General features: G+C 32.0%; 2 protein-coding genes across 5 annotated transcripts; both read right to left on the bottom strand.

The window, feature by feature from the left end:
* Positions 1–6,569: 6,569 nt before the first annotated feature.
* Positions 6,570–8,805, bottom strand: LOC118028298 (uncharacterized). Of its 2 annotated transcripts, none has more exons than XR_012168022.1 (4): positions 8,087–8,805; positions 7,795–7,959; positions 7,277–7,534; positions 6,570–6,979 (listed from the first exon to the last, which is right to left on the bottom strand). XR_012168022.1 is itself a non-coding variant. In XM_035031844.2 (4 exons), exons 1-4 carry the CDS (start codon positions 8,153–8,155, stop codon positions 6,818–6,820), a joined length of 564 nt encoding a protein of 187 aa, XP_034887735.1. In that variant the 5' UTR covers positions 8,156–8,805; the 3' UTR covers positions 6,583–6,817. The 2 variants fall into 2 exon arrangements, 1 of the variants encoding a protein (XP_034887735.1); XM_035031844.2 differs by having other exon boundaries at positions 6,583–6,979; positions 7,277–7,444.
* Positions 8,806–8,954: 149 nt separating this feature from the next.
* On the bottom strand, positions 8,955–11,875 carry LOC118028299 (mitochondrial carnitine/acylcarnitine carrier-like protein). Of its 3 annotated transcripts, none has more exons than XM_035031846.2 (4): positions 11,715–11,875; positions 11,541–11,627; positions 10,207–10,609; positions 8,955–9,659 (listed from the first exon to the last, which is right to left on the bottom strand). In XM_035031846.2, the coding sequence occupies exons 3-4, from the start codon at positions 10,596–10,598 to the stop codon at positions 9,158–9,160; spliced, it is 894 nt and encodes a 297-aa protein (XP_034887737.1). In that variant the 5' UTR covers positions 10,599–10,609; positions 11,541–11,627; positions 11,715–11,875; the 3' UTR covers positions 8,955–9,157. The 3 variants fall into 3 exon arrangements, with proteins under 3 accessions (XP_034887737.1, XP_034887736.1, XP_034887738.1); XM_035031845.2 differs by having other exon boundaries at positions 10,207–10,598; XM_035031847.2 differs by lacking the exon at positions 11,541–11,627 and having other exon boundaries at positions 10,207–10,598; positions 11,715–11,870.
* Positions 11,876–12,347: the final 472 nt, after the last annotated feature.

The raw sequence follows: 12,347 nt of genomic DNA, 5'->3' as shown, positions 1-12,347 counted from the left end.
ATGGTAAGCGTGATATATATATATATATATATATATATATATATATGTTTGTTCGTTTGTTTTAGAGATACAAGGGAGGGGATGGAACTAAAAGGGTTTCGTGTTAGTTGCTTGACACATCAACCTGGCTAAGCCCCAAAGCCGACCTACTTATTATTTTTTTATGCTGATTTTTGCTGCATTATTCTGGTTTCTTTGTGATGGATCTGTAGGATTTCGTTTTGTTAATTTTAGTTTTGGATTTCGGCTTAATTATTATGCAAAAAATAAATACTGTTCACTGTGATAGTAAAATCACGCTTTTATTCTTTGAAGAAAATTTCATTTGCCCTGGTTTTGAGGGTGACTTGATATTTTTCAAAAGGTCCGTCAATAAAGATTTGTAAGGGGTTATTTTTATTTTTTTCATGAATAATAAAAATACTTACCCCCAGTAAAAAACAATTGAGCAATTTGCTTAGATTCATATAAAAAAGCAAGAGTTCAAGGGTGACTTTATCTTTTTATATAGGTTTGTTTTTGCTATTACCAAAAATATAGAGGGTATTTTGGATTTTTTGTTCATAATAATAATATTTTAATAAAAAAATAAAGGAATGTGGATATCACGTGTTGGTGTGTGAGAGGAGCCATATTTTTTGTGTGGCACGTACGACGTGTTTTGATAGCCAGATTTGTTTTTCACGAATAATAATAGTTAAATAATTTCTCTTTTTATCTCTTGCCAGAAAAGTTCACCATATCCTTTTTTTTTTTATTTATCATGTTTCGTTCCTTATGTTTCTAATTGTTTATTTTAGTCATTGGCTCTTTTAGAAAAGTTTTTTGATGTTTTTAATTTAGTTTTTAAATTGCAATTTGGCATATATTATTTTTTCAAATTCAGTTCTTATTTTTTTGATTTCTAATTTTTTTTCTTGATTTTTTTGTTAGGTTTTGTAGTTTTCAATTTTATCTTTCAATCAAAGTTTATGTTTTTTTTTTCATTTTCAGTTTAGCCTTCATTCTTTAATTTCTTTTATTAAATTTCTTTTATTTTAAATTTAATCCTTTGATTTTTTTTTATTTTCACGCTCATTCTTTTAATTATATTTTTTTGTATGATAGATTTTCCCTTCGGTTTCATTCTTTGATGTTTAATTTGTTGGGGATTGAGTTTCATGGTTACCCTTAAAAGGATTAATTAATACTAGAATTTTGAAAATTTTCATAAATAAAAACTTTCAGAAATACCTAGCATTGGATTTTCATTTTAAAAAATTCATATATAAAACAGATAATAAATTCCAAAAAATTTCTATTCATTTAAATTATTTTTCTGAAAAAATAATTAATAGCCAAGCCTTTCCACTTGTTTATCTGATAAGAATGTTTTTTTTATAAGAAATAATTTTTTTTCTTAAAAATTTTGATTTTTGAAAATTCCTGAATTTTTTTAATTTATTTATAATGCAAATTTTTTATTTTTTTGAAATATTCTCAGAAATGTTAATAGATGAGCACTTGAATTGTTTCTCATCTTGAACGGGTTATCTCTTAAAAAGAAATTAATATTTTTAAATTATTTTTTCTTTTAAAATTTATATTAAGAAATTATAATTTTAATATCTTGATAAAAAAAATTAAAATTAAGAGAAAATTCCTAAACATTTAGAAATTTTGTTTATTTCTTAAGCATTTTTAATAATGTTTAATGCTTGAGAATTTTTTAAAAACATTATATTTCTTAAAAATTGGTTTTTTTATCTATTAATAATTTTGATGATTTCATTTAATTTCAAAGATATATATATATATATATATATATATATATATATATATATATATATTTCTTACAATTTTTTTCATAATTTCACTGAATGAATATTATTAGAAAAGATTTTCTTAAAATTTTGGAAACATTTCCTTTTTTTAAAAAAATATTTAATATTTTATAGCTTGAAATTTTTCTGAATTTTCTAATTATTGATGTTTTTATTTATTAAAAACATTAATTAATATTCAGCTTACAATTTAATATAATTTAGTCTAATTGAATGACATTGACCAAATATTTTACTCCATATCTTAATTATTAATTTCCTGAGTTGATACAAACACAAAAATGATTTTGGAGGATTTTCGTATATATAAGTAATATATAATTCTTTATTTGCAATACCAAATTTTAATCTTTATCGATTTAATTATTTGTAAAGAACATGCTATTGTACTCACAAATATGTTAATATCTATCGAAAAATCTCATCTCTCACTTTTACTATAAAGCTATTGAGTATTTGAGTTAATGCATATTATTGATTATATATTTAGGATTGCAATAAAGTTTCATGAAAGTGAGGTGTGCATCCTCGTTCTTTTTAAAACTTTTTAATAAATGGAAGGAATTGCATGTATAGAGATTAAAAAAATGAAGAGATGTGATTCAGGTTATAATCTATTAAGAGTTTCCAAAATTTTTAAGGGAAGGTAAATATAAAAAGATCAAAGAATAATAGATAAATATACAAAAAAGATCTTAATTATAAAGTTTATTTAATTATAGTACATTACACGCTAGATCCAGTTTCAGAGCAGGTAAAAACTCTAGGTCCAAATTCATGAATTGCATCTATCAAGAATTAAATAACGTTAATAAATAAGTATAGGGAGAGCTTAACTAGTCATGTATTAGATTTGTTTTTTAATGATTACAAGTTTAAGTCTTTTTTAAAGCTATTATAAATTTACATGGTTATTAATTTTAGACTTAATAAAATTAATTGAAGTACATGTAAGTTAACTTAAATACAATAACATTAATAATAATAATAATAAAAAAAAACGCTTCTCATGTACATGAAGAGAGAGCTCAGCCAAAGACAAGGGAGTAGGCAAAAAGTGAAATTGTATTTGGGAATTATTGTTGATTGTGTCTTTGTAACACGAAAACTCGCTATTTGAAATTGTTATTTTCCTTCGTTATAAAGTAGTTGCTATTGGGTTTAAAATTATTACACTTTCAAAACTAATACAACACCAAGAGTCTTGTGTGAAAAGGAAAACTCTTCTACCAATACTTTGATGACTTTTTTTTTTTTTTTAATGCAAAAGAGAGAAAAAAACTTCTTCCAAAACAACCACAACACTTTTATCTGAGTGACCAAAACTTCCGTTTTACAAAGTGTAATGAATTGTTCAAAATCATCATTTTTTGATGAAAGAGCATGAAGAACGAGTCTTACGTGTGGGATGAGCCAAATCCTCATGAAATTGTATTTTCCCATTAGAGGGGCCTCGTACGTATATGTTCTGCAGCACCTTTTGTAAATACTCCACCGGTATGAAATGTTCTTAATGGTAGTTAAGTGCCCTGCTATTTAATGGATTGACCTGCATTAATATTAATGATTTTTTTCAATTTAACTAAGTCGCCGTGAGTAGAACTCCGGTCATAAAATAATTGACAGATTCAAGATGTATTCTTAAAAATACAAAATTGATATTAGTTGCGTTAAAAGGTTATGAATGATTGAGAAATTTAATTTTAATTTTTTTTTTATTATTACCGTGAGTGTTCGGACCAACTTACATATATTTTGATTAATTTTTCAAAGTCTTGAAGTGACCAGGTAAGTATTTGGTGGCTCTGAGATTTATAGCACTCGAATTGATAATTTTTAGAGAGCAACTCTAAAATCTAACCAGTTGAATTATATCGTTTAGAATTTCCAATACTAATATCTTAATTTAACGAGTCAATGCATTGTACACCCATATATTGTCTGTCCGTTAATACACAACCAATGAATGTTTAGATCCAAATTCTCAAAAAATGCAGCTCTATGAATAGATTTTTGGAAAATAGCAATTCAGTGAATCCGAAAGCCTAGCAGCCTTGCCTTGACCGACTGTGCGGGAGCCAACTTTAGAATCGAACATCCGGTCGAGGCTTTCACTGCACATTACAAAAAAAACAGTTCACGACTCAACCTTATGTCCATTTAAAATTCTTCTTTTACAACATACGGTTAGCTAGCATGTCCAACATGCGTCCGAATATTCGGTCCAATCTTTATTGTGTTGACTTTTCAGGACTTGAACTAAATCCATGATATCATTAAGCTTTAAACCATGAATTATTATTATCAAAATAAGAAAAGATACACGCATAAAAACTACGTTGTTTCATGTTATTTAAGCCTCGTGCTTCCTCCTAGTTTTGATCAGTGTTTACAAAAGCTATCTGTATTTTTGTTTGAAACAACATAACACCCATACAAATGAAGTTAATCTTTAGTACAATTCTGCCATAGCACTACAGAAACATTTTCTTTACTAAATACTAAAACTTCATTAAGAACAATAGATTCAACCTCTCATATGATCACTCATTACTAGAAAATCAGAAAAACAATGAAATTTACCGATAAATTTTTTTGACAAAAATAATTTTTTTTGTCGATAATGCATTAGTATATACCGACGGAAATATTGTCGACGGATTATATAGATTTTTAAAAAATTGCAATGATGTGATGATGTTTGAATTTTTTCAGATGACTTTATCGATGACAGAATGATTGAGGTAAAAGTTTTACTGAACAATTGTGTAACTTACATTGACAAAATGAATCTATTGATAAAACTGTTTAATAGTATAGTGACTAGCAGACACTAAGCTAGTTTATATGTTGTCGTGTTAACATCAAATATATTAATAATTTGTTTCGCTATCAAACCTTTTAAGAAAAGATTGAGTTTTCACTCTCAATGATTCTTTTAATTTTATATTTTTTAATGATAGTCCAGTAATTACTTATCGCATTGCGAGTTTCATCACATTTTAATCTACCAAAAACCTTTCACACAAATGGACAACTAAATATCCCATTATCCATAAAATATATATTTAGTTCAAGCATATGAAGACCCTTTTACAACACATAAACAACTAAACAATATCCCATTATCCATAAAATATATATTTAATTCAAGCATATGAGTCTTTATTTAAACATTATTGGTTTTTAGGCATAGCACAATCAGATAGTTTACAACATTTATGCACGATCTCATATTTAATAGTAAATGTTTAAACCATTCTATAAGAATTTGTGTGTTCATGCTGCTTCACTAGTGTAATCTCAGTCACCTTTGAACACTATATGTTTATCTAATTGTATTTAAATCCTTGATATGACTTTCAAGCTAGCTTAACATTCCATAAACTAGACACACATGCCCTTTCTTTTACATTATCTTTTCATTAAATATCTTAATTATAGCTTATGCATATTTTAATTATATAATTCATTTTTATGTTAAAAATAAATTTTAAAAATAAAAAAATATAGTATTTTAATATATTTTTAAATAAAAAAATATTTTAAAAAATAAATATTACGACAATATCAAGGAAATATAATATATATAGTGGTTAGCAACTGCCGATGCTACTATAGATATATCATCAGAAGTGCAATTTGATACCACTACCAGCCATGGAGAGCATGGCAGCGTCCAATTCTTGAGGAGTGTTAATTCTGGCACCAAACCATAGTTTTCCAACTAATCACTTTCTGTATTAGCATTTAGTTAGTGTTTTTTAAGAATATTTTAAGAATACTATTTTTTTATGTTTTTTATATTGATATATCAAAACTATAAAAAAATATCTAAAACATAATATTTTTAAAATAAAAAAAAATAATTTAAAAATAGACTGAAGAAAAAGAAACTCACTTGTTGGGCTGTAGTTATCCACCAGCAGGCGTTGTCACGTCAACCAAATGTACATTCCGCCCTTTCCGTGCATTATAAAAATGTACGTACGATTATAAATAATTTTTCTCCTTGAAATTTTCTTCCAAAGACTTTACGAACCTTATCAGAAAGACCCTTCACCTGCCGACCGAACTTGATCAACAAATTTATAAAACGGTCGAATACCATCAACCATGAATAAAAAATTTCCTTTTCTTAAATTCTTGCTATAATTATGTTTCTAGGTTCTACCCCCTTGGTCCTTGGATTGCTCATAAAATATTATTTTTCCTTTCATAAAATATAGTTTCTTGCATTAAGAGCTTTTTTTATTCCTTTCCATTGAAACATGGCGATGACTAGACTTTCTTAACATTAATTAATATTTTTTAAAGAATTTAATGATATTTAAACTTTTAAAATAAAAAAATATTAATTTAATGTATTTCTAAACTAAAAACACTCCATTAATACATTTCCAAACACATCCTAAATTGCGTTACGTTCCAAACAGTCCTAAATTCAATTTTTTTTTTTGTTGCTACAATTGAGTTTGGTTTGTACTTTTTGGATCGTTTTGATGTGCTAATGTTAAAAATGAATTTTAAAAAATAAAAAAACATCGTTGGCATGTATTTCGGCACGAAAAGCTATTTGAAAAGCAACCGTTACCACACTACCAAACACGCTATAAATCAAATTGATTTTCAGTTCAGGCAGCAAATTAATTTCCATAATGGTGTGGCTTTAGAAGATTCTGCCAGCACAAGGTAATAGTTTCTAGCTATTGAAATTAAATTCTTAAACTTGAACATTTTTTTTTTAATAAATGAATTGAAGTTCTTAATTTTTCATGTCAAAGCAAAACCTCAACACAAGATACAAACGCTAATGACAGCATAACATTCTGAATCGATGCGTTATAGTGTAAAAAGGCCATGTACGCAGCAGGGATTGGTCCTCCTTAAATCTTGCCTTGACATCAATACATTCACCTCAAAAAATGTTGTCTGAAAGAAACAAAACAGGTAACTTGTAGGAGAAGAAGGCAGTCGTCACTAATTAAGATTAATTAACACCCTAAGAGTTTCAAGCGAGGCCATTTGGGAGGCGCTTTCTTCTTCCCACTTTTGCATTTCTTATCATCTCTGTTAGGTCTATTCTTCCCAAGTTCTTGCTTCGTAGGTTTCGAATGCTTCCTCTCTTGTTCTTGTATCTGAGACTTCTCCCGAGCCTAAAACAAATACAATAATCATCATATTATCAGGGAAAAAAAACTCTGAGGCTGTGATAAATAAAACGTGGCAATGTTTTGAAACAACATTAATTCTAGGACAATGATATTTTTAGATCCGCCTCGTTGCGCTACAGTTCTGGTTCAGTAAATTCCCACTGTCATTGAGGTTTCACTTTAGTATACGTGTTTCTAACCGAGGGAAAAACGAGATTTTACAGGATGAACTGGAGGGAGTCATCAAGGCAGTAAATTATATGCATGCAGTTCTAAAACTCAACAGTTCGTGTACTATACCTGAAGTTCAACCATGTTAGCATGGTCTAGGGACTCCTCTTTGTGTCCTGGATTTGGATTATTGAAAGTTGCCAGCGAGAAAGTTGGCAGTCCTTGCCCAGAAGATGCATACCCAGATGCCCGTGATGAAGTGGCTGATGTGCTGCTGGAATCCAACTCTAAGCAAAGCTGGAACACAAGAAAAATCCCAATTGCGCAAGCAATTTTTAGCTTTCTTTAGAGGAATTAGGCTACAATTCTCCAATGAGTCACCGAGTTCTAAAACACATCAGAGATAGATATGCTTGATTACAAGTTTTTTTCTTTAGAAATAAAACATTGTTGTATTACATTATAATGTTGGCGGACCTCTTCAAATTAATAAATAAGAAATTAATGTCCAGAAATCAAATTAAGCAGTTGGACATATGAACTGAATTGAGAAAAAGCAATGGAAGAAAAAACTTGTAGTCAACTTGAACTGTAGTATTTGTTGTTCAAAAGAAAAATACTTGAATGTTTGTACTGCTACATTTCACCTGAAAAAGCCTTTGTTCAAGACATGCCACTCGATCCATCAGTGACCCTTTAAGGCAAGCCTCCTTCACTGCCAAATCCATCGGTATGGATTGCCTCCCAGCACCTCCAACCGAACAATTTCCTCGCCATTTTGGTAAATGTCGTTTTCCTTCTAAATATTTCATCTTAATTTGTTCACAAGGAAAAAAAACACCCACACTCGTTAAAAAGGCACCACACAGTGCAAGTGAAGAAATTGACTGATAGACAGTATTTATGAGACCGTAGATGCTTTGGGAAAGACAAACTTACAACGAAATCCAAATGATCCAATCTGGGAACAAGAGACATTGAGGAATGAGAATGTCTTGCAGCTTCCATTTTGTTGTCACTCTAATGCTTAACTTTGATGAACCTTTGTAAAGCTTCAGTATTGTCTGTCATATAGCTTCCAAGTCTGCAACGGTTACAGATTCCCGCCTTTTAAGTTTACTGATTTCTAGTCCTCCTCACTAGTCACGCGCGAGTTTGTTATTTCAAGCAGCTTACTCTAACCCCAATGGAGTGCGCTAACTAGTCAAACGCTGGTTTGTTAGATTATGTGGCATCCATTCTAATGTCGTCGATGTCTGAGCCAAATGTCACCAGTAAGCAGTGGCAAAACGGAAGCTTTGGTAACGAAACTGTAACTAGCTAGGCATTGCCTCCATGTCCACGATGAGAATAATAATTATGAACCCGTCTTCTGTATTTAGTTCGTTTCAAACTTGAATGAATCAAACATGGAAATCAACCGTTTAAGAGACAATAAATTCGCAGAAAAATCGCAACAAGTTTGGATGGAATGGAAAGAAACAGCTGTTACATGCTTGCAACCTGGAACTTCAGACCTCGCATAAGAAAAGGCTGATTGCCGTTCTGTGAAAAGACATTAGGCGCATTTTTTGTCCTTGTAACCAAGGGTGACTCCACCTTAAACACAAAAGGAATCGATGAATTTTGGTTTGCATCTGGGTGAAGCTTGGTTTTTTATCCCAATCGATGAATTTTGGTTTGCATCTGGGTGAAGCTTGGTTTTTTATCCCATCATTCCTGATTTATTGTTTGCGGCTTTGTCCTGCCTTTCACTAGTCGCACGAGAGTCAGAACCTAAATTTTCAGGAAAAAAAAAATGCAACTATTGCATGTTAAATTGTTGGTGACTGGCGAGTGTTTCTTCCAGCACCCGAGCTCATTAATTTTGAAGGATGAATAGCATGTTCTTTTGACATAACCTGTTATCATATTACTAAACAATTACTTGCAAAAGCTTTTTGAGAGCAGCAATATGATAACAATGGTGAAGAATAATCCAGTTATTTGTCCCGAAAGAACTGCAGCCAATCACCCCATGCTTGACCTTGTCACCTCATATGCCAAGAAGCATGCTGCATTTGCAGGGACACTTCTAGCCATGGCAGGGCCAAAACCTTTGTAAAGGCCTTTGATACCTTCAGAAGCCAGGATCTTCCTAAAAGCATCAATAGACCCAGAGAACTTGGGGTTTTTGTAATCATCTACTTGAATGACGCTTTTAACAACATCGGTGGGGTAGACAGATAACCAAAAGAAAGCGCCAGCTAAGCCACCAGCCACCATCAAAGAGCCCCCTCCCAACTGAGAAGTATCCTCACCTCCTGCAAAGGACTGCTTCAGCAATTCATAGACACCAAACAAAGCAGCATTTCCAGGAATTTCACGTGCCATAGTAGGAACCAAGCCCTTGAAGAGACCCCTCACACCACCTTCTGATTTGAGAACATGCCTGGTCACATCCATTGGCCCCCCATACTTCACAGCCACCACTGCTGAGTCTGAACTTGCCAATGCACTTTGTGCTTGCAACCTGTTTCCACCAGGAAACCCCAACTGATTAGGAGGTGGATTTCAAAGATCTACCAGGTTATGTAAAACAAAAACAAGAAGGAAACAGAAATGGCAAGTGAAGTTAAAACTATTTGTTGCCAGGAATGTTTCATAACTAGAAAAATACTGGCATAACCACCACTTTGTTGTTGGAGAAACGAGAGAAAGAAAGGATTGTATTCCAGTTGTTTTAAGACTTTAAGAAACAATCTCGTTTGGCAATATGATTTTTCCCCTTGCCTGATAATTTCCAGGACTATTCATAGACTTAAAATGTCAGGGTGAACCAGAAAAGACACGACAGTACCTCAAGGGTGAAGGAAAACCAGGCACATTTTTGTTTTGCAATTTAGAAGAATTCAGGACATGACAGGTAGGACAGAAACTGCCCAAAACCATCAAGTTGTCAAGATACACAGCCCAGTCAAAAAATGAAAGCTTTGCAAAATAATGAGCATTCAAAAATTAAGAAAAATCAGGAAAAAAGGTCAGGAAAGGTTGTGACGGTAAGGGGAGATGGCACTGACCTGCATTTGATCAATTCAGTGGGACAAGCAAGAAAAGAAACAGCAACTCCAGCACCGGCACCAGCAACAACTTGCTGGTTAACTGTAAGTGGGGCACCAGGTTGAGACCTTAACAATCCCTCCATTTGTCCCCTCACTGTGAAAAGAACAGCATTGAAGGCTGCCACAGTAGCAAGTGGAGCTCCCATACCTTTGTATAACCCCCTTGGGCCTTCAGCAGATAAAGTCTGCTTGACAGCATCCACTGCACCAGCATACTTGGGAGCTTGGCCAGGGAGTGGAACAGGCTGGCTTTGGAGCTTGACCTTGATGGTGTCAAAGGGGTGCCCGACTATCAATTGTGCTGCACCACCGACTGTCCCAGCAGTCAAGTCCTTCGCTACGTCCCCCATCTGCAAGATAGTTTGGAAAAATGAATTTGAGTTATTCAAGGGATAAAAGGGAAAGACTTGAATTACTTTCATAATGTTTGATTTGAAGCCAAGGGAAACAACAGCAATGGAAGTATTGTTTGCTTATTAAATTTCCACATAAATATTCAGGCAAGATATAGCTCAAGTGCCAAACAGATGCCATGCTACATCCTTCATTGTTTCTTTGCAGGTTAACAGACAAAATTTTCACACAATGCAGAAGAGAAATACAAGTTGTCAGACAAAATGTGGGGGGTGGACTATTCCAGGTTCGTAGAGCAAATAGCATTGTGAAAACATGAACTAGTAAAAAATATCCTCACCAACTACTGATGTTTCTAACTACATTCAGGTGCTAGTGCACGTGTTCTAAATCCAGGACAACGAAAGAGGACACAAGTATGAGCTCGCACAACTCTCTTCTTTCAATTTTCATTTCAAGCGCCCCTGAAAATGAGTCCTTTATCTTCTACTTGGTAGAGACAATTTGCAATCCGAGCCAACCAGTGGATTCTCTTACCAAGTCCATATACAATTTTGAACAATGTAATTCAATAGTAAAAGATACGATCAAATACTCATAGTAGCACTGCAACACATCAAATATGACGAATGCGATTTACCATTAAATATATGTATTTGCTTCTCAATATTTCATTCCCCGGTCATTTCCGACCACAAATCAACGTTAACTTGAGCTCAATGATTGAATCAGTTCTAAGAAATAGAGTGAAGAAGAAAACAAAAACCCAAATGCAGTTTCTTCACAATCCATAAATAAGGGAGGTGATGGGTAAGCATTAGCATCAAAGTGAAAAACGAAAGTATGCCATCTATTATTATAAATGCAACGAATGAATTTGTCAATTCTACAAATGATTCAGTTACGCTCCGAAAACCGAATAATATTAAGAATCATACCAAACTTGATTTGATGAGAAAAGGATGCGAATAAAGATCAAAGCTTAATCAAAAGTCCTGAACTTTAACCTCACCCCAGATGACAATCTGGAAAAAAAAAAAGTGTTAACAAAAAAGGGGTTGTGTAACATCAATCATAAATCAATGAAGGAGATTATCGGATTATCGGATTACCAGAAACAGTGGTTAATAGAACTTTGCCATGAAAATAAACTGTGTTGTCATTGCCCACTTGCTGGGGGGAGGGGGTGTAAAAATAGAAGGGGGTTGGTGAGATTTAAGAATTTTGGTGATTTGAGAATTCTTGTAATTTTAGGCAGTAGGAATCTTGAAATTAAATTTCTTTTTCCTTAAATATACACAACTTGAGAAATGTAGGTCTTGCGTGCGTGTCTTACATAGCAAAAAAAAAAAAAATTTAGCTTATTTCTTCATTTATTCCATATTTAGTTAACTATAATTTCATAATTACAAGTTCATTTGTTATTTTTTAAAAAATAAAAATTACTATTTATTCTCAAATGAAATTGCTAAGAAAATAGCTATTTTTTGCCCAACTTAAATAAAAATAAGTTTAATCGAATGATCATAATAATAAAACTAAAATTAACCAAAGATAAGAACGAACAGGTTGGCACAATAACTAGTTAGAAAAGAGAAAATGAAAAAAAAATAAATAAAAAAAGCTAGAATATCTCTTTGACCTTTGAAAAGTTATCAATAAAATAAATTTATAAACAGAAAGCCACCTTTAAAGATTATAATGAATAACATGAGATTCCTAAAAGTGATGATATGCTCACCTAC

This window comes from Populus alba, chromosome 15 (assembly GCF_005239225.2).
Source record: "Populus alba chromosome 15, ASM523922v2, whole genome shotgun sequence".
NCBI classification, from domain to species: domain Eukaryota; kingdom Viridiplantae; phylum Streptophyta; class Magnoliopsida; order Malpighiales; family Salicaceae; genus Populus; species Populus alba.
The sequence above is the reverse complement of the archived record's forward strand: the minus strand, read 5'-3'. Positions and strand labels throughout refer to the sequence as shown.